General features: G+C 47.0%; 1 protein-coding gene across 1 annotated transcript in view; it reads right to left on the reverse strand.

Annotated features, from left to right (window-relative positions):
* Nucleotides 1-3492: 3492 nt before the first annotated feature.
* LOC144149832 (N-acetylated-alpha-linked acidic dipeptidase 2-like) overlaps nt 3493-23067 on the reverse strand; it is a 380783-nt gene continuing 361208 nt past the window's right edge. The window contains exons 18-20 of the mRNA XM_077681511.1: nt 12512-12593; nt 7791-7874; nt 3493-5743 (exon numbers count right to left, since the gene is read on the reverse strand). Coding sequence (XP_077537637.1) covers nt 5551-5743; nt 7791-7874; nt 12512-12593 — 359 coding nt within the window. The 3' untranslated portion in view covers nt 3493-5550. The remainder of the gene's footprint in view (nt 5744-7790; nt 7875-12511; nt 12594-23067) is intronic.

Consider the following 23067-nt stretch of genomic DNA (forward strand, 5'->3'; position numbering starts at 1 on the left):
ATCAGCGCCTTGTCGGCCACTTCACTTTCTCTTCTATTTTTCAGTCATGTCGCTTGTATCCGCTATAACTTACTATGTTATAAGAAACCTAGTTAACTCGTTATAATTGAAGTCGACTGTTCTATACCAGAACGCACAATGAAACACTTGGTGTATACTCAGCGGCGTCTGCACCGTGCGCGCTGCAGTAGCATAAATTTCTGTTTAAATACCCTTGTTGTGTAATACCCCGTATGTATGGGCATCTCTGTGACCGTGTATCACATTTCTAGAATGAAAACACCAATGAACCGATCCAATGCATCGTTTTATGTATCATCGTCATGATCATAGACTGTCTGTAATGCGTCGGGGCAGCGGAACAAAGCCCTACAGTCCGCATCTAGGCTGCCCGCCAACTGTACCCGCGGCTTGCGATGGCATGTCCAAAATGAGTGCAATTTCAAATGGGTGTCAGATGATGATATTAAACTTCAAACTGCAAAGTTCTTCATAATGCATGGTGTTTAGGAATGGCGTGAGGCAACATTATGTGAACCATAAGGCATACCAACCACCGGCATACCGGCACTCTACGCTGAGCTGCGAGTATTGGTTGATGACAGGCCGCAAGGAGTGACTTTGGGACAACTCTCGGGTCGTGGCCTGTCCGCACCACCCCATAACTCTACGGTGCATGAGGTTGCTGAAAAGTGAATTGTACATATTCGAAGCGCAGAGGTGACAGCAAACTTAACGGCATCTATTGGCGATTAACGGGGCTTTTCCGATTATATTTTAACTAAACCTTCAACAAAACAAAAATCAAACACATTTCACACAAAATGACGGAGCCAGCAGATAATAGGGCACTCCGTTCAAAGGCCCGAGTAGTACCAATATGACCGCCGCTCTGCAAAGAACACAAATACATGAAACACAGTTGAGTCATCTGGCATCTCAAACAGGGTCCCCACAGCCGGAGCCAAGTGTGGTGCCTCGGCGCTCTGCAATTATTCGACAGCGTGTGTGACAAACCTGCCTGCCTAGACGCAACTCCACTAGCACCATCTGCTGATGGGCTTTGGTACACAACTTGTATACTCATGAGAAATGAATAATACAGCTTCTTGTTTGGCTTCAGTGCTCCAGGCATACATATCTTATAAAGGACGTACCGTACCTAGGCAACGGCAAACACTTAACGTACTGATGCACGGGAAAACATTGACAAAACCTTCCCCCCCATTTTATTACTTATCTCTTGCTTTATCAGTTTTCCCGCCACAGTACTTTGTAGCATCCTGGTAATTTTCAAGAGGGACTCCCCGATACCTGGCCGACGTTCCTGTGTAACACACACGTCAAGGCCATACGAACTTTGCACAGAGTGTTTGAGGTTTTTGTGGGGCTCAAGTTGGGACCGCATGAGTCAAACTGATTTCATTCGCTCGGTAAAAAGCGGTTGTTTTGAAGGACCACATTTGTTTGTACGACAAACATTTTGTAGATCTATGTTTAAAAGAGAAGAGAGATTGCCTTTTGCTACCTTTGGTGCAAGTCCGTCTGCGTGATGTTGTTTCAACTCCCGATTCAGACTAAGTTGTTTCAATTTCAGAATACTGCTGTGTATGAGTGTGTGGTTTCTAGCGGGAAGTCTTGGACGACATTATAACTTCACATGTTGCGTTTTACTTCGACTGCCTCAGTAGTCTACCCCGAAAGTGTTTGTACAGAGATATGACTGATGTGTGTCTACCTGTTCTGGTTTATCGTCCGTTGTTTGCAGTAGGTCCAGGAAAAGGCGTTCTACAAGAGTGAAAAGAATGCCAGCAAGTTCATCCGTTTTATCTTTGGCTCCTCAACCTTCATAGCGGCAAGCTCAGAGTAAACCTCTGGCTACAGGAAAAAACACTATAGGTTGAACCATGTACAGTTAACTGCCGCTGGGGTAAAAAACATCAAACATATCACAACATCTTTCTGGACTGTGTGGATGCGGTGTCCCACTGGGACATCCACCAACGAACCTTGAAACAAAAACCGGCAAATACGCCTTTTTTACCAGTAAACAGTGACGGGGGCCTGCCCAACGGTATGTTAACGGCGCATAGTCTACGTTCTATGTGGAAATATTGCATGGCAGTTCAAAATGCCGATGAGGAGACTCGCACAATGCGAGAGTACTTCATTTAAAGTATCGCTTCTATAAAAAAAGTGTGTAAAGTCCTACGTGAAGAACCTGAGTGTTTACCCATTATGGATGTACTAGCGCAGTTTAAATAGTTTTAAGCCACACCCTGCGCCGACTCGAAGTTGAACCTTTCACTTTGTGTACAATAAAGTGCGTTTTGTGTTGTCATGTAGCAGGCAATAACGAATTAAAAACTTCAGAGGCCTAGGGAATTGGAGTGGGATATTATTTCAATGGTCTGAGTTGGAGCCTCAATTCTTCCAAACTTTATCCGCGAGAAACAGAATTTTTGCAGTGCTTCATGTCCTCTTATCTAAACTGCACACAGTGTTTATGAAAATTTGTTTTGGTATAACACCTTTTTAGTCGATTTCATCTACCAGCGGTTATATTAGATGTGCAATTCATTTCATGAGATGCAAAAAAGTTGCAAACGTCGGGTCCGTGTAGGCGGCCAGATTTGTGGATTAAGCTACCCGGTAGCCTGCCAGAATAAGACCAGAATTAGCGTGATGCCAGGCCGGGACGAGTGAATGATACAGCGCGTGAGTAGAATAGGTACACGCCGAGGAGAAATGTGATGGTGGACAGTCAGGGCCAGGCCTTTTTATTGCGGGCTGTCGGCCGGTCGGGATAAGTTGTGTCAAAAAACGAAAACACGGAAGCTAAAACGAGACACAAACACAATGAAGCAGTAAAGACGTCTTTAATAATCAACACGCTTTTGCCCTCAAAGCACGTAAGCAGACTTACGTTCCATGAGGTAGTTATTTTTGGCAGTTTCAAAACCTGTTCGCCCGACCTGTTGGTGCGGAATAATCTGCTTTTGTGCAAACGCGCCATTACACAGTGAGGAAAGTGTAAATTATTTCTTTCTATCCTGGTTGTCTACGTCAGTTTGGTGGCACCGGGAAGTGTGGGAAATTCGCGAATGATTTTGAATAAACCCAAATGAAACCATGCGCCTTATTCCACCATGACTTCCACATATCGAGAAGTAGATTGAGTACCGCTCATTACAAGTTACAATCGCAACGCAGCGATCGCCATAACATCCACCACGCAGTTGATGAAATCTTTTGTGCATCTTTTGGAATTTGCTGGGGGAGGCTTATTCCTCCATGGAAAAATGAAGAAAACGCGTGGTAACAGTAGTTTCCTTTTAACCTCCAAGCAACCTTCTAGCAGAGTCCGTCAATGTTTTTCAAAAGCATTGACGGACTCTGCTTCTTGTGTGCTTGAGCAAGCACCTCATTGGCTGTTGCGGCACCCACTGTAGCGCCAGCGATCCAACCATTTCGCGGCTGAGACAGCTTCCAAGGAGGAAGCGTTTAATTGCTCGTTCGTTCGATTGGGAAGGGTGTGTTGAGGAGGATAGCGGCGAGTAAAGGAAGCTCAGCCCCGGTCAAGCCAGCGGATTTGCGGTTACGTAGATAAATACCTCTTGGCTCATTTCTCCTGATGGTAGGAGGTGGCGAAGGAGACAGGAAGAAAGAGTAGGGGCGAGTGCCGTCAAAAAGCGATACTAGAAGGCGCTGACGCCATCACACTTCACTACGCGTTCTCACATACGGCGGCACACCACCGGGCAGCAGCTGTGCGCGCACTTACTGCGAGCTTTATTTATGAATCATGGCTTTCGCTCGACAGACCTGGTTTAACCTCGTTGAACCACGACTAAGTACATGGCTACAGTTACCCGTATGAATTGGGCGGACGCGTGAAGCTCTTTCTTGAGGATGACCAGCGTCCAAGCTGCAAACAAATAAAATTTGCTCATACCTTTCACCTAAATGATCTGTTATCACTATACCGCGTGGCAGAAAGCTTCGGTGCTCATCCGCTCTCAGAAATCGGTTCCCAGACCCCCTGATAGAGGGCGCTCACGTTTCACAAGGTTGGATTTGTTTCCCTCCTACTAGGAGAGGGAGTTTCCCGGCTCTGACGTTTAGCAGGCGATTTCTTTGCGCGAACCGTATATTTTGCAGGGCCATGGCGCTGCCGTTCTAAGGAAAGCGCCCGTTGGCGTTCGAGCCGAATCAAGAGAACAAAAGCTCCGCTGTTGCAGCTTGTTTTCACTGGGCCGAACAGGGTCTCGTTTTTGCAGAGAGACATGACGATTATTCCGAGTTGCCAATTACCCGGTACGGCCCGTACCCTCTAGTGTTGCGCGGCCCACTGAATGAGATCCCAGTGTCAAGCAGAGGTGGACATGCAGACAACTGATTCAGTCTAATTGTAGGCTTTAACGCGCCGACGCAACGCAGGTGATTAGGCACGCAGTAGTGGAGGGCACCGAATGAATTTTGACCTCCGGGGGATATTTAACTTGGGCCGAAATCTCGAACACACTGGCATTTCTGCTTTTCGTCTCCATCAGAAAAGCGACCGCTGCGGCCGGGAATCGAACCCGCGTCCTCGTGCTCAGCAGCGCGCCGCCTTGGCCACTGAGGCACCGCGGCAGGTCAACTGATTCATTCACACTTGGAATTAGAACTATTGACATCAAATTCACGGCGGAATTGACTTCACTGAATGCGCTCTGGTCGCTCCTCGCAATACTCGTACACTTTCAAGACACCTGTTTTCATAATTTCGCTGCTAAACACACGAGATTTGAACTTCAACTTTATTGCGGATCTCAATAAAAAAAATGTTTGTGCACTCTACCGGATTTCGTCGCCTTCAGTGAGACACATACAGCAATGCAGAGAAGGCACATCAATAGAGTCATCTGCTCTGTTTACTGTTAGACAAGCTATCCACATTTACATTCCATTCCCCACATGTCAAGCCTGCCTGCCAATACAGCATTTAAGCAGAATTCAGAGTCACCATATTTCTCTATCACCTAAAGAAAAATGTCGCCTTCGCCAAACCACATACTTCTCTAACCTCCCAAGCCTTTTAAAACGACAAATTTCCTCTCCTCAAACAAGCTGCCGAGACAAGGTTTATCGGGAGGCCCTAACTACTGAATACGTTTTTCTGATACTGCTAGTGGTACGTTCTGATAACTACTGATACGTTTTTCTCAATTCTCAAGTTCTGCTTTCAATAAGCATAATTCGATGACACCATCGTTCAGCTCATCATCATCCTGAACTTCTAAGACAGGAGGAAAGGATCCCATGGCTACTGCACGGCTGCTTAAACTGCTGAAATTATTGTATTTGTAACCTTGTAACTGAGCACAGCCACTACGAGGTTTCTCGTCGCTTCGAAAACAGCGGTTCGCCATTGATCCCGCAGTTCTCGGATCCACATGCCCATGTTACACCAGGACTAGAACTGCAGCAGTAGACCCTTTGACTGCAGGATCGCGAGCTTCTGTCCCTTATTTCACGGACGGCACCGGCAAAATGCGCTCGTTTTTGTCACAGTGCGCTTGTGAGAACTTGTGTGGCAGCCCTGAGGTGGTATGCCAGGGAAGCGACGAGGGGCGCCGCGAGTGATGACGCCGTGACCAGCGCCTGCTTCAGGGCGGTGAACCTGGAGCCGACGTTGACGTCGTCGACACTAATGCCGAAGACAACGTGCTTGCTCATGTGTGTCGCCCAGCTGTGGTTCCTGGGAAATGAATACAGAGGAGAACGGCTAGTGTAAGCTTTTATTGCCCTGAAAACAAATGTCGCCCGAAACACTTTCGAGAAAGATTTCCTGGTGTTTCGAATGTTTTATCAACTACAACAATGTCTTATGGCTGCTTACTTGCCGCATTTATGTATAATAATATTTTGTCCCTTCGTGGATTTTATTATTGCCTTCTTTGTTTTGTTTAACTCCCGTATGGATAGTTACATGTCTGTAGCCAAATCAAAAGTTGCTATGTGCAGCCACAAAGGGAGGCTGTACACTCGCTTTGCAGTTTCTAATCACGTTTAGCAGTAAGGAAAAAGAAATTCAAAAAACCTACCATCCCTACCTAAGCAAAGTTCAGAGAAGCTCGAAAGCTTTCTAACATCAAAAGTTCGTCAAATGGGCACCGAAACCTTCGCTAAAACTGCATCCCACCTTCGCTGAAATTGCGTCCCATCAATCGTCAAGCTTTAAAAACGCCAAACCGGAAACGAAGAGCGAGCCCACGAGAAAATTTTTGGCGCCCTAAGTAAAGGAACCTACGGCCGATCCAAATGTGTCCCGGTACGGGGTTCATGAGATAAATGTATAATATTTTACTCCTTCAATATCGATGCGTGTCGGCGGCCGCTTTTCTGATGGAGGCAAAAAGCGATAACAGCCGTGTGTACGAGATTTCGGCGCACGTAAAGATACCCAGGTGGTCAAAATTAATCCGGAGCCCTCCACTACGGCGCACCTCATCGCCTGCGTTGCATCGGTGCGTTAAACCCTACAACCAAACAAGATCGGTGCGTGTTCATTTAGGCGATTGCTTTAACTATTCTTTTTTAAATGTTCCTTTAACTGTCCCTTTGAGCAATTTTTAAGTAACCATTTCGGCACAAAGGAAGCCCGGTTTCACGTACATGCCGTGTGACCAGAAATATTGTTACAGCTTTTCAGTCGACAAATTGGTGTATAGGGAAATGCAGTGGTTCTTGACAGGACGCAATCTGTCCCACTGAAAAAGCTTTCGTTTTATTAGGCGTATTGCCAACGTTTGCGAACACACGCTGGGATAGTGGCTTACGGTAGAGCGCTTCTTTAACGGCGGAAAGAACGGAAGACGGAGCACACCAACACGTGCCCATTGGGATGTACAAGGCTCGATAACGAACAGCAATTCGTGGTGTACTGAGGATGTGCTGTGACAGCGCAGGTACCACGCGGCGACAGAACTCATCACTTCAGCAACTACTTTCTTGCACACTCAGCGTCCGTGCTGCACAATAGTCTATACGGCATTTACTACGGAATTAGGTTCGCGAAGTATAACACGCGATTAGTGGAATTGTATGCCATTTGTTTGAGACGCACGGTGTAGTGCGTTTGGCATCCGATGAAAAGATGCCAGCAACAAAAACAAATAGAAACTTCTGCAAGCATTCAGCCCCGACATGCCTGCGGGGCGTTAAGCTGTAGGCGGAGACCCGATGTACGTCGAAAAATACGTAATGCCGATATGATGGACTAAGATCTAACGCGAAATTAGTTCTGCGTGCGCATGCCTCTCTCTGCCTCAGTGCCAAACGTAGCGTGAGCTCAGGGTGCTCCTCAGTTTTTCACCAGTTAATCGTTTATCAACGAGCGGGATCAAAAACCACAGCTTCTTGCTCTAAGGAAAGCCCCCATTTCCGCTTCAAGCACCCGCGAAAATGTTCCCATGTTGCCTCAACGTGTTCGGTGTTCGTCAGAGCGGTTCCTGGGCCTGCCAAACCACATAATCTAACAGAAACCATTTCCCGCGATGGCCCGCGCCGCCTTGGCGCACGCTTGAGGGCAGAAACTTGACTAAAGCAGATACAAAGCACGCTAAATAAAATAATAAGACAAAAAAACTACATAGAAAAAATAAAACAACCCCAATTGAAAAAAAAAAAACCAATCATCAGAAACAATTATTCACATATGCTTAAACCAGCTAGCCTTTACTCAGCTGGCTACTTGAACGTTGAAAACTCCCTAAAGAGGACAGAACCATCGAACCAAAACTTACTTGTACAAGTTGCCCGCGAGAAAGCCAGGACTGTCGATGAACGTCCTTTCTAGTAGCATGAGTTTGTTATTGATGTCTTTAAACCTGAAACACAAGCAGTGAGAGCGTAAAGACCTAAAATGCGTTTTTCTCAAATTCTTATCACACACTAAAGCTCTGCAATAAATCAACACGGTATTAACCCACTCATGATTACTTCAACGCTGATCAACAAACGACCTGTCAGGGGTATGAATAACTGCTACTTTTCTTTCCTTCCACACATCGAAAATGGTTGAGTGTATGAATTAATGTGGACGGCGACGACAATCTAGATAAACTTACACAACCTCCCACTGCAGAGCCCTGTACCTATATCGCATGAACAAAAACATTGCCCAGTAGGGCACGGCGATCGGGCAAGACTTTAGTTCACTTGTATATGATTTGTTCATTCTTAACCGAGTATCTGGTTGAAGCCATGTAAACCTAATCAACGTAGCCTTCTTTTTTCAAGCCACCGCGAATAATGGTTATTGTGTAGTTGACACCACCAACCTACCATCCGTTTAAAAACCATACTTTTTAGTGTCTGCTGAACATCATCTGGAGAGTGTCCAATTAAGCGCTGAAAGAATGTAGAAGCTGTGCAGCGAGAACCGAGAAATGTGAGAAGTCATTTTCCGCATTGCCCGGTGAAGAAAAAATAATGTAAAATCATAATACAAACGTTATTATGTGATAATTGTTCATGCCGTGAAGCTACTTGGAAGTACAACAATAAGGGCTGACATCGATTCGTTTTTATTGGTGCTTCCATGACACTTCGAAGAACTCCGTGGCCATAAATGTCGCCATAACCATACATTTCTGGCTTTACCACCCTAAACTGACTAAACACGGCTTTCCTAACTCCGTTAAGCCATGTGGAAGCATAAAGCTGTGGAGAGTCCCGCACGTTGCACAGAACAAGATTTGCAAAACGAAGCTGGTATTTTATTTAAAAAGGGGGCTGTATAAGCATTCTAAATACGGGTGTACCAAATGCTCACTTTGGCTCATGGCGGCACAACCTTGCACGAAGCACGTCTGGATAAACGTGAGAAAGTATACGTTAAGGGTTAAATTTAGGATGCAGGTGCAACGCCTGCTCACGCATAGACAGCTCCCCACGTTGTGTGGGAGATTTTCACACCTAGCCATACATGCATCACCAGTCATGCTTGCTGAATGGAGTTGCCAAAAGTGACACGCAACACAGTGCTTTAGGCGAAAACTATAAAACAACTCCTTTCGGCTGATGCTTACCTAATAACTATTTCTCGTGAATGTCTTGAACAGCTGACATATCTCAATAAGGAATATTTCAGCCCAATTTAGAAGGAATCAGTGAAATTATTTTCAATTGCTACTCATTTTTCTGAGGGTACTTTGGTGTACCTTTAATTGAGTTAGGTCTAACACTGTATATCTTAAATGGTTTTCTAACAGTTTTGTTAGCGCTTGTTATTTCGGTAGTTTTGGTGTAGTCACCGGTAGTCATTGTAGCATTTGAAATATTAGGTATTCAAAACTAGACTTAGTGACAATTCGTAGCATGACAGAAATTGTGGAGAGCCGCAATAAATACCTTTTGAATATGTGCAGTTAAAAAAAAAGTCAAACCAGACTTATTATTTATAAAGCATAGTAACATTACATGCTCTCAAAATATACAGGGTATAAGAAATCGCCGCGTATCTGCTCCTTTCGTTGCAAATGTCAAGGAAAGGCTATAGTCCTTGGTCCACATTTGCGAAGTAAATGCCGCCCTTCGCTTTTCCGCTCTCCTTTCATGTTGTTCCTCTGGCGTCGCCCTCCTCCCAACGTAAACACACCAAAGGTTTGCTCAAGTCAGTTTAAATTTACAACGTTTCACTGCTCCAGGCCGGGTGCCTTGCCATACGACGGAGACGCGCGGGAATCTAGGCATCCTACTTCAACTTTCATGGAACCGCATTGCCCTAGTCCACGTGCGTTCCAACCAGAACGTGGAACCTATCTAGTGGGACCTTTCGTATCTGTTCCCGCTTGATTTTTTTTAAATACGCCAGTTGCTATAGTGGCGCGGGCGACAGCAGGCGACAGTGGTATTTTTTTTTTGCAGTCGATTATAGCATTTCATTCCACAAAAATCAAGCATACATAATTTTTTTTATAAACGAACACTGTAAAAATCCCCTGTGTATGAATTTTCGGTCTTATATTGGCGTAACATCTTGTTCTTGTTCGGCAATATTGAGAAGTATGAACATATAAATTGAACTTAGATATTTAGATTTGGCTGTGAGTATATAAGAATATTTCGCCGACTTCGTTTCACTTCGGCCGGGTGGCAGAATCGAGTCACAGACAAACACACATTCAGACAGACAATAATTTATGGGTTTAAGTAGCCCAAGAAAGACTATCATCTTTATACCGGCAATCCTAAATCGAATGACATGACGTTTCTTCCGGTGCCATCCGCATTGCAGAGAGACAAATATAACGGCGTTGACACGAATTTAAAAAAAAATAAACAACGGCCTTGACACGACTTTTGTTAAAGAATAAACAAAGTCCCTCTGTTTGTCCTCCAAGAGAAACATATTACCCAAGCAGCCATGAGTATCCGAAAAAACTGAGGGAAAAAAAAATCCAATTTGAAGTCTGGGCACTTTTTCACGTCTCCTGTATTATGACCTATTTATACTGGCATACATTGTTCAGTGGCAATAAATTGAAAGCTGAAGGTACGGAGCTACAGCTTTGTGTTACTGCTCCAAAGCAGCTCCCGATAAATTGGTGTCTGTCTCAGTTTCCGCGTGGCAGATACGCAGTTGATACAATTTTGGCGTCCCGTGAGGTTTGTGGTTCAGTGCGTTAAACCGCGACTACCCCGCATGCGGGAATATCGGCGTCTCCTGCCATAGGCTCCGCTCGCTGCGGAAAAACATAATAGAAGGGGGATGTCTATGCCATACCGTGCACCTCTGTGCGGTATAGGCGAAGACAGGAATATTTAGAACGAAAAGAAGTAGTCTACAGTAAAGTACCATTTTTATTTAAAAGTGCCGCTTAGTGAGAAGGTGCGAAGAACGCGGGCGTGCGTTCTCTTTCCTGGGTCTAGCTTGCGCCCGCAATACCAGACTGGACAGGTGGACAGTGCCCGCCCGTTAGCAAAGGATCAATGCTTTGGGACTAAGCAGGCCTCCCACGAAATGCTGACTGAGTACTATCCTACAATCTAATAAAAGGTCATCATCCTCCTCTCCTGTGCTTGGGGGCCTTTGAATAACCAGAGTTTCTGGTGAAGTTGCCATGTGTACGTACCGCTTCTGCTTGCGAACTTCCGAGATGGTTCCCAGGTACTGAAAGCGCACGGGGATATGTCATCTCCGAAGTACCGCCAAATTAAGGGCAGGACTTCCCACTTAAACTCGATCACCCCCACGAATGCTACACTGGTTGGTACGCTTGAACAACAAATAATCATCTCGCGTGTGCTTAGAAGTTGCTCAACAGTAGCCTGGTCTGTTTTGGCAACCGTTGGTTGCAATTTTTGACATGTAGTTTCTCTGCCGGTCAAGAGTGGTGACGTAACGAAGAACTACTCATCACTACTCGTCGCATGACGTGAATAAGCAATCATTCTTAGAGAACTGAAAGCAGCCACAAACGATTGTTAACATTCGGTAAAAATGATTAGAACAGCCTACTAACAAACTACACCATTACGCAAAAGAAATATGGAAAAAATCGCAAACGTAGAATGCAAACAGAGCGATTTTTAAGGAAAGCTACAGCTGGATATGTATAATTTTAGGTGGCTTTATACTTTTTTTCAATTCCAATTGATGCCTTGGTTCCAATGGTTTACCTGCAATAAATTAAAAAAAAGCTTTTAGACTCAAACTTACATTCATTTATTTAGGTTACTTGGAAGTAACTGCAAGTAAGAAGCTTTCAGTTGGGCGACATTTCTTGATAAAGCTCGCTATTTTAAGTGACAAAAACAACACCATACTTGGTATAACGTCGGCGCATTGCAATTGAGGCAGCACACAGTTTATGAAGCAGTACATCAGGTGAGCCTTGCAGAAGCGTGCGGACACCCCTCTTTTGCGGTTCTCAACCTTCCGTGTGCCGCAGCACCCCGTTTGAGCAGTTTTATTGGTGGAGACGCTGCATGCTTCAATTTCCGCCATAAGTTACAACTATCAGGGCACCTCGTGTCGGACGCTCGACTTGGCGAAGAAAGTCGAGATTCTGAACGGTATCAAAACCGAAGCAGTGTTGCGAACTAGTAAAAATGGGGCTCTTGATTCTTTTGTTTCATTGGAGGCTTAAATAATTTAAAGTATTGTGTTTCTTATTTCAGTAGTAACGGGAGTCGACTGTATACACACCTGCCCCCTTATATAGGGTGTTCTGGCTCCGCACCGTTGGCTGCATTGCCAAAAAATGCTGTTCCTGCCAGGGTGCTTCGCTGGCTCGTTAGCCGCCAGCCACAATAGTTGATTTCATTGCCACTGTGATATCTAGTGTCATCGCTGTTGTAGTCGCGTTAATATTGCCCAACTCTCGGGAAAGGTAATCTGAAGCGATCAGCTTTTTTTTTCACAAAAATATAGTCTGATGCATGTTGAAATAAAAGCAACATTATACAATATATATCCTCAAGTGAAAGAAAGTTCAATTAGGAGAAACTGGTCGCCTACCCATTGTTCTTCTTTTCCCGCATCTCCTTCTCGACAGAATCAGCGGCTTTGGAAAAGCTTTCCACGGCGGATACTAGGGAACCTGCGTAGGATGCGGGAAAACATGAGAAAGTGTTAGGAACTGATAATGAAGACCTCGTGACAGTACTGTACATGGGTGGGTAGTTTGCGCAACAAGTTGGCTGGAGCATGGTTTTGTCAGCACTTTCCACAGTCCCGCATAGCAGTATCTTTTATGGTACTAAAATAGTCTGGGAGAAATATTTTAAAGTATTTTATTGCTAGTTTTTGGGAGTTTACTTTGCTGCTACGGGTGCGAAGAAGGTTGTCGCCAACGAGATGCTTTTATTGTGAGGCAGGTGGTTGGGGAAGTTATTTTAAGTTGTTCAAGAACAAAAGGCTGCAGAACACTTTAGAATCAAGAACGTGTCCAGTTTCTGGAGAGGACAGTAGTGAAGTAGTTTGAAAATCAATTCAAAAAAAGAAACAGGGTTTGGAAGGCCGTTCTAGCGGTGGAGGATTGTTTCTGAACTAGAATCGTGGCGCGTCTGCTACCACCGGCTTGACCGGTCTTGGGATTTTTGCGAATGCTTGTGCGACTAAAGAATTGAGTCCGCCGCCAGTGTCGGTGGCCTCTGGAAGGCATAGCAATGATGTTGACGAAAGTTTCATACTGTCGACCAACGAAAGGCGCGACAGGAAGCCAATTCCGCAGCTGCAGCGAACAATTGCTACACTTCGACGGTTCGAGCGCAAAGCACGATTTGCGCGGTGAACGAGAGATGCTGAAGAACCAGTGCGCTGCGGTTTGATAAAGGAAGAGCAAAGTAGGCGCATCGAGCTGGGACAGTTTGTTGATGCGATCTTCAACATCGGCCCTTCAAAACAAATCCCAGTCCGGATGGTCTGTTTGTCCATCAGCTGGATCACCTCCGTCCCACTACGCAATGGATGGTTTCGGGCGAGTGTAACGTCTTTAACTCAGACTGACAAACTGTGAGCTGACTTTACCATATGCTCACTGTGCAACCAACAGCGTTTTCGAAGCATTCATTATTGAAATAAATATACTCTGTAATATTGGGGCGATATCAGCAAGAGGGGATAAGCCCCGCGGACATGGTTCGTTTGAAACCTTTGAGCCCCTGTCAAGCAGCGTTATTAGTCGTAAAGACACTTGGTGCCTCCCTGAGCTGTTTTGTGAGGAGTAAGCCACTTGCTTTCGGTCGGCATTCCTGAGTATTCGTTCATTATCAATTAGGGGTTCCTGTGGTAACCAACGCGACGCAGTGGCGCGTACCGCGTGTCGACGGTACTTATTTGCACCATGCGCACAAGTGGAGAAGGGGGGTCGTATGAGAAAAGAACGTGTGAGTTTGGCGTAGGGCGCACGAACCAGGGTATGCGCCATGATGGGTCGCTGAAATGTGCCTGCCTGCACCTGTACGCGTCAGAACCGTGAGAATGTAGTCACGTTTCTTTCCGATTGTCTCGGTGTCGTTCCCGGGGCCACGGCAGGGTGGTAGAGTCCCACTACTGCACTTCCAGCCAATAAGACAGGCATTCACATCTTTTGTGCTCCTCGCACTAAAGTAGTCGGTAATATGCCTGCATTTGGAGAACTTGGAGGTTCTCGGACCCGGGGCTAGCCATCCCTGCGTTTTCTGCAAGCCGCACGCACTTCAACCCATTCTACGGCTGGATTGCTCCCGTGCTCGAATCCAAAATGGACATTCAGGTCATTCTCGCTAACATTGCCTGTGCACGTACGTAGGATTCGGAAGGGAAAGCTTGGGCCCCTGTGCCAATAACGATTGTGGGGCGGCAGGAGAGATTCTGTTGTGGTATGCAGCAACAAGATGGTATCTCTTACCAAGAGTATAGGCATCCGCATTCACGGTGCATGCCTCCAAAGGACTTGCAACAATTTTCGCACGTTTTTTTTTCAAAAGTTTAATGATTTAAGAAAGCTGTAAACGATCGCATACACTGCTTAGTATAACGGTCACAAGGTACCTCAGACAACATATCTTGTTCTATGGCCGTCACGTAACCATGAAACTTACTTAAAAGATTTTTCTCTCTGTCCCGCTCATAGCATTCTTCGTCCGCCCGTATTGCGTCTTTGGAGAGAGTTAGCGGCTATTGGTGGGCTTCCTTTTTTTCGCATTAACAAACGCATCCGATGGCTACTTTAAAAGAAATTTCATGAAAACAAAGCATAAGCGGAAGGCCAATCTTCTGCGAGGCGCCAAGACACGAAGCAAAGAGTGAAAGCGTTTTTCGTAAGTGGAGCAGAGTCCACTTTGTGTTTTCACCGAATGGCATATATGCTGGAGTCTTCAAATGAAGCCGTTCTCGTCACGCAACACAAAATGGTTGGCCTGGCTAGGATGTCATGGGTAGTAGACGCGCAGCTTTGGACTGCTCGTGCAGGACCACTATTCATCAATGATTCTGCTATAAGTGAGGGTAGGGTATTGACAGTGTGAGCGCTCATTGAAATGAATGAGTCATTTGGAGAGGGCGGGGTAGCCGCTCGGTGGTATCACGAATATTCCTCTGAGCGCTCGGTGCTCATAAAGCTTGCCGGGGCACGCCGTGACCGGAAGTTGGCCTAGGTTCCGCAGGATTAGAGGCTCTTCAGCCTGGAAATCACGCTGACGTCGGCATGCTCCCACAATGTCTTCGGTAGTATACCGATATCCCAACTTTCAATTATTCTCTCGTGTGGGTACTCTCCCACTCCATCGACCAGGTGTCAGGGGTCTAGAAGTTAATTTATTCCGTCCAGGGTTTGCATTTCTCGTTAACACGTTGAAATTTGCGTCCATTTCTGCTCACAGAATGGGCTGTCCAACTCTTCATTGTATGTACCTGCGCACTCCAGGTAAACGATGGCGATACTGCTGACTGCATGCGCACAAACATTTTTTTTACTGCTTGGCGACATCATATTCTGTACCTCGAAACTTATGCATCACGAGCCTGATGTTAGGACCAACGATGGTCGTGGCCTCTGTATTCGCGATCAGGGATTTCGAGATGGTCGAGTGGCTACGCTTGACAGAGTTCTTTTGAGGCGGTTGCATGCCACGCTCCAGTTCTGTCGATTGAGCTTTTCCGAAAATTCTTCCGTCTGTTTTGACAAGTGGCAATCCACTTCTTGAATTTTCTAATCCCCTTCTGCTTCTTCCCTTTCCGGGGGAGGACGCGGCGAGGAAACTTAGGTTGGAAAGATGTTAGTACGCTCCCAGATTTCCCGTGTTTAGTTGACATCCTTTTGTGCGTTTGTAGACCTTGCTTACCATCGACTGGGTCCATCCTTCTTAGTCGTCCTCCATACTCTCGGTATGAAATCTTGCGAAAGCGACAAAGTCTGTGAACTTTGCTTTTCTTAGCTTGATCGACATAATGCCGCGAACCATACATTGGGTTTGTTTATTTGTGTTTTGCTTTTACCGCCCGGCTGCGCCGGTCTGTGTTATCTCTGCGCCAAGGGAAGCGCGTGTTCCATTCTTTCTTTCTGTGCCGCATGTGTTATCTGTTGTGATAGGGAGAGCATTCCGATCTAACGTGAATAGCCCAGAATAATCTTCTTGGATCTACTATGTTCTCGATGCGAATCGACGTTTCGAGAACCACGTGCGCCAAAAGATAAAAAGCCTGCAGTGCGGACGCCGGGGCATTCGATTCGACGACACTCGCCTGTGCAAGTCACTTTGTTGACCGCTGCTTCGCCACCTCTGTATTCTTTTGAGTTGTTAGGGGAGCACAAGTTCGCTCCAGTAAACGTGTTTCTCATTCAACACAACTGCATCGTCCTTGTCTTCGTGACATCTGGTGGAGGTGCTGGGTACAGCCCAAACGGCATCACCTTGAACTCGTATAGGCCGTCTGGGGTTATAAATGCAGTCTTCTCTCGGTCTCTCTCGTCCACTTCAATTTGCCAGTAGCCGGTCTTCAGGTCCATCGATGAGAAGTACTTCGCGTGGCAGAGGTGGTCGAGGGCGTCGTCGATTCGGGGGAGGGGGTACACGTCCTTTTTCGTGATTTTGTTCAGTCGCCGGTAGTCAACGCAAAACCTTAATGTGCCGTCTTTTTTCTTTACGAGTACGACGGGCGCAGCCCAGGGGCTTTTCGATGGCTGTATAATGTCATCGCTCAGCATGTCGTCGACTTGAGTCCGGATGGCTTCCCGTTCGTGTGAAGAGACGCGGTACGGTGACTGTCGGGTAGGTCGGGCTCCATCTTCGGTTATTATTCGGTGCTTCGCTAGAGGGGTCTGACGTAGTTTTGCGCTCGACGAAAAACATTCGCTATAGCGACGCAGCAAAGCCAATAATTTTTTCCGTTGTTCTTGCGGTAGCGCCGGATTCACGTCGAATGGCTGCGGGAGCTTGAATGTTTCTACGGGTGTGCGTTCAAAGTCGGCGACTGCGATCACATCACTTGCTTCTTGCGTTTCTTCGAGGAACGCAATTGCAGCTCCCTTGTTTAAATGCTGGTACTCTTCGGTGAAATTAGTGACCAAAACGTGAGATTGGCGTTGCTTAAAGTGCGCAATGCCTCTTGCGACGGAGACACCGCGGTCGAGAAGCAACCTTCGATCACTCTCTACGATAGCGTCGATGTCAGAAGCAGCATCCTCACAGTAGACGGCGATCATCAAGCTTGCGCGATCATCAATCACGACTCCTTCGTTGGGGTGCTGCGCTTTTGCTTGAAACTCGAACGCAGCACCCCAACGAAGGAGTCGTGATTTTCGTTGAAGAGATGAAGCGACTTTTTCGTCGTGCGGACCCTGAAATGACCGAGGAAAAGAAGCTCAGGTTTCTAATGCGAGGAGTGAAGCAAGAGCTTTTTGCTTGTCTAGTCCGTAACCCTCCGAAGACAGTGGCCGAATTCGCGTCTGAGGCGGCCGCGATGGAGAAGACGCTAGAAATTCGAACGAGGCAGTACGACCGCCCTGTCAACGCGCTGTTCTCGGATACCATCGGTGCTGCAAATGGAAGCTCCGATACATTGCGAGAGACCATCCGAGCAGTGGTCAGGGAGGAGCTTCGGAAGCTTTTTCTAACGACGCCGCAACCTCAAGTGGCTTCCCTGACCGACGTAATCCGAGAAGAAGTCCAAAACGCACTGGGAACTTCTACGCCGTCGGAAGCGCCCCGCGAACCACAAGCCATGACCTACTCCTCGGCTGTTCGTCAACCCCGCCCTGCTCCAACCCGTCGTCAAGAGGCTGAGCCATACCGCCGTCCAACGCCGCCCGCCCGACGCCCTGTAGACCAATACCAGACGCCAAGGAAGACCGACGTGTGGCGAACGCCCGATAATCGCCCGCTGTGCTACCACTGCGGAGAGGCCGACCACATCTACCGTCGCTGTCCCTACAAGAGGCTCGGTTTGCGAGGGTTCTCCGTCGACGCCCCACGCCCCCGATACGGCCAGCGCCCTGCTGAGATCGAAGAATACCTCTCCAACACCAACCGAGGACCAGCCCGCTTCAACCGTTCACCGTCGCCCTACCCGTCTCAGTCACCAAACCGCCGCAGCACTGCTGACTTCTCACGTGGAAGGTCCCCCAGCCCACGCGGGGGAAACTAAAGGCGGCAACTTCTGGAGGTGAAGTTGCTCTACGGCGAAAAACTAGAAACCCTCCAACGACGCAAGGGCGCGCTGAAGACAGTGATTCACGACATGCCCTCATCCCGACGACCCGACCTAACCCTGACGAGACTCCCGAACACGACGACAGCTACACGGCGCGACGCGTACCCGATCTGACCGAGACGTCCGTTGAGAAGACGACGACAACGACGATGCACAGTGCCCGACCATCAACACATACAAGCAGAGATACGACGCCCCGACGAACCCGGAACTCGAGGAAGACTGCATCTGACGTCAAGGTGTCCATCGACGGCTTTGACGTAGTCGCCCTCGTAGACACGGGAGCTGACTATTCGGTAATGAGCGGACCATTTGCGTCTAAACTGAAGAAAGTTATGACCAGATGGGACGGTCCGCACATACGCACAGCAGGAGGCCACCTCGTGACGCCAAGTGGAACGTGCACATCGCGCGTCACCATAGACGGCACAACGTACCCTGCCGCGTTCGTCGTTCTGCCTAACTGCTCCCGCGACGTGATTCTCGGAATGGACTTTTTGACGGACAACGGCGCAATAATTGATCTGCAGACCAAGTCGATAACATTTTCCTCCAATCACTCCACGACGCCGCAGCCGAACCCCGATCACCGTGCTGCTGTCAGGATCGCCGACGATCACATCACCCTACCACCCCCAAACGAACGGACTAACAGAACGTCTGAACAAGACAATCGCAGATATGCTGTCAATGTACGTTGACGTTGAACATAAGACTTGGGACGAAGTGCTCCCGTATGTCACGTTTGCGTACAACACGGCTATCCAGGAGACGACACAGCTGACGCCGTTCGAGCTTGTCTACGGTAGAAGGCCGACTACGATGCTCGACGCCATGCTTCCGCACGTAGAAGACGACGACCTCAACGCCGACGTCCAGGGATATCTTCAACGTGCGGAGGAGGCCCGCCAGCTCGCTCGAGTTCGTATAACGGACCAGCAGCTGGTGGATGCGGGCCGCTACAACCTACAACCTCCGACGCCGAGACGCCGAGTACCAACCAGGGGATCGTGTGTGGGTTTGGACTCCCATCCGACGACGCGGACTCAGTGAGAAGCTCCTGCGACGGTATTTCGGACCCTACCAGATTCTACGACGTGTTGGCCAACTTACCTACGAAGTGATCCCCGATGGTGACTCCGGCACATCACGACGACGCACGCGGCCTGAAGTCGTCCACGTGGTTCGCTTAAAACCTTTCTACGGACGATGACGAACTTTTATTTTCATTTGTTCGGACTGTCGCTTATGTTAGCATCGGGTCGATTCACTCTTAGAGAGGGGGGTAATGCCGCGAACCATACATTGGGTTTGTTTATTTGTGTTTTGCTTTTACCGCCCGGCTGCGCCGGTCTGTGTTATCTCTGCGCCAAGGGAAGCGCGTGTTCAATTCTTTCTTTCTGTGCCGCATGTGTTATCTGTTGTGATAGGGAGAGCATTCCGATCTAACGTGAACAGCCCAGAATAATCTTCTTGGATCTACTATGTTCTCGATGCGAATCGACGTTTCGAGAACCACGCGCGCCAAAAGATAAAAAGCCTGCAGTGCGGACGCCGGGGCATTCGATTCGACGACACTCGCCTGTGCAAGTCACTTTGTTGACCGCTGCTTCGCCACCTCTGTATTCTTTTGCGTTGTTAGGGGAGCACAAGTTCGCTCCAGTAAACGTGTTTCTCATTCAACACAACTGCATCGTCCTTGTCTTCGTGACAATATTGCGGCACCTATCTCTATCTGAATTGTAAGCTAATTGTTACCCAGAGTCTCCTCGAGCCTCACCCACTCGACAGGTGAAACATCGACATCGTCGAATAAACACCACTTTCCTACCTTACCAGTATACCCGAACAGGCAGCAGTGTCTCGACAGATACGAGGGGAGACGACATCAATGAATATAAACCGAAAAATTGGTGACAGCAGAGCAAAGCGTTCTTATGTTGGAGTTCCCTTTCTAACGTAAATTTTTCAAGCCGACGAAAACAAAATCAGGACATGATATGTAAAAACCATGATCTATATACTTACATTATTGTTTGATTGATTGTAGGACTTAACTCGCCGACGCTTCAGAGGCGATGAGACACGCCGCAGTGGAGAGCTACAGAATAATTTTGACAACTGGGGATCTTTAACGTGCGCCGACATCTCGAACACACAGGCGTTTTTGATTTTCGCCTCCATCAGAAGAGCGGCCGCCGCAGCCGGGTGTCCAAGCCTCGACCCTATGCTCAGCAGCGCAACGCCTTAGCCACTGATCTACCGCGTCGGGTATACTTCCAGTATTGTGTCTTCTGAGTATTAAAGGCAGTCATCAGCGACATTTAAACGGAATTACTTCAACCTCACAATGTTGCTACATTTTTATACAATAGCAAATTTGAATTGTTTGAACATGGTCGTAGTATGGACGATATTTGTTCTATTTAGCTCACCAAGTTGTCCAATTCTGAAACTTTTGTGAGTAATTGCAGCACTTGCGAGAATGTCAAAGAGTGAAAACTAATGATGTATTTGGTTGCGCAGAGACTTGCCGCCATGGGTGACGATACCAATATTACGCTCGTGAAGGAGATTTTATATTCACCTTGAATTCCTTATCAACCAGCTTGTATGCCATTTCTGTCTCATAGATGGTGTGGTAGAGAGGGAGGCAGGAATCGAAACTCTGAAACGAGAGAAAACAAAAATAAAATGCGCCTGCACTCAAAACAATGTTCTTTTTTATTAATGGCAATGGATTACACTGTTCTTGGCGTTTAACGGTTGTGTGTGCAAGTTTATATCATGCTGCGAAGTACAAATTTCAACGTAAAGTAAATAACTGCGCGATTTTGGGCGGCCACAGAGAGGGAGGGGACACAGGACAGGCGCAGACTTGCAACTAACTTTTATTACACCAAAGTCACATATAAGTACATCCGGAAACACCGCCAGTGCGTATGCGCAATACAAAAACGAATAGTACTTCGCATAATGATAATAAATATCAACAACTCAAACACCTTAACTCCGGTCATCAATAAGATTCATCTCACTATTGTGCAACCAGATTTACGTTTTGCTGACGCACTCATGACCCAGCTTTTTTATCTAATATGCTTCGCGTATCTCCTTGGCCGGCTATCACGGCACTGACACAGGACCTTCACCTCCTTCCAGAGTGGCTCACACGGCTTGGACGTGCATGCCGAGCACTGAGTGGGGAGATGCCCGCTCGCGAAGTTCTGTATTGATAATTCATGTTCCCGCAATCTCACATTAACGCATCTTACCGTTTGGCCCACGTAATCCTTGCCACACGTCAGCGGTATTTGATAAATTACCCCCGTGCAACAATCAACGTATGCACGGGTGTGCTTTTTTCCGCAGCCTCTCAGTCCGGCACGACTTTTGCCAATGCGCGAGCACATCCCGCTTAGCTTGACCGGGGCAGAAAATGCCACCTGAACGCCATACCGTTTCATGACCTTCTTGAAATTGTGGGACGCTCTATGTACATAATGCACAACTTCACGTTTTTTTATGCTCGCGTTTCATTTCAGGTTCACGATTGGTATTCTCGGCTTTCATTTTCTTTAGCACCCCCTCCAGCACTCGACCACTGCTGACACCACCGAATTGGGGAATCGTGCCTCCTTTAATCTGGCAATCTGTGCGTTAAAGCTTTCGTGCACTTCGTGTGAGCATGATCTTTTATCAGCTGACGCGATGCACTGGGTAGCTATCACCCGTTTCACCGTTTTGGAATGTGCCGATTCATACTGCAACAATTCCATTGAATCGTCACATTCCAAAACGGTGAAACGGCCGATAAGCTCATTGCCTATATAAGCCTCATTGCCTAGCTCATAATCTCATTGCCTAGAATGCAGCGCGACGATACTGCTCAGATGACTCTATAACCGCCAAAATATTTATCGCCTTCGCTAACACAGACAGCTAGCATGCGCAGTTATAACGCAAAGAACTTGAAACCTCTGCTTCCCAAAGCCATGCCATCCGCTTCACTAGATCCGCCGAAATCACTATAAAGTAGATTTTAGTCCCCTTGTTAACGCGTGCTTTGTTAAAACAAGAATCCTACGAGGCTTCGTTGTGCTAATTCACTGAGCATTATACTTAAGAGATAACCAAAACTATATTCCGTTAGTCTCAGTTGTTCGGAAAGCCCTCACGTCTAAACGGTTGCAAAAAACGAAAAGAAACAAACCTATCCAATCTAGCAGAAGGCAAGCCATGATAGCAACGTACCACGAAAATGCCCGAATTACCGTCTAAGAACGTTTCAAATTAAAAACACGAAAGCCACATCTATAATAGCATTGCTCTAGATTTTTCCCTTGCCTTGCCTAAAGGGAAACCGTTCAACTGAAGTGTAGCTAACACAAAAGTAGAAAGAAGCCACTATAACGCGATTTCATTTGCAGTGTCGTGTGGTGTCTCAAAAGCCAGCTAATCACTGGCATTACAGAAGAGCTTCTGCACATAAAGTATGTTTCATGCGCTACTGATGAAATCTTCACGAATACCTCCACATTTTCGTAACAAGTAGACATGGAATATATATAAGTTATGGACCCACAGAGACACAACTAGATCCTTGTGGGCCAAACTTTCACTAAATACGCTGAAAAATCTCCAATAGTGGGTATTTTCAGTGCAAGTAACTTATACCTTTCCCGACCACTTCATAGAATTCATTGTTTTAGCGAAGCCCGCCGCTGTGGGTGAAAATGGCGGTGTAGTTTCATTTGACGTTCCGTTAGTGTATATGCAGTGAGCCTGTGAATACGCGCCAGAGTTTACTGCTTTACCATGAGCTCCAGGCCGGTATAATGACAAGGGCGATGCTGTATTTATGCCCTTATCCTGATTTG

The sequence above is a fragment of the Haemaphysalis longicornis genome, unplaced genomic scaffold (genome assembly GCF_048455015.1).
Source record: "Haemaphysalis longicornis isolate Haplotype H1 unplaced genomic scaffold, Haemaphysalis longicornis Haplotype H1 scaffold_8, whole genome shotgun sequence".
Classification (NCBI taxonomy): domain Eukaryota; kingdom Metazoa; phylum Arthropoda; class Arachnida; order Ixodida; family Ixodidae; genus Haemaphysalis; species Haemaphysalis longicornis.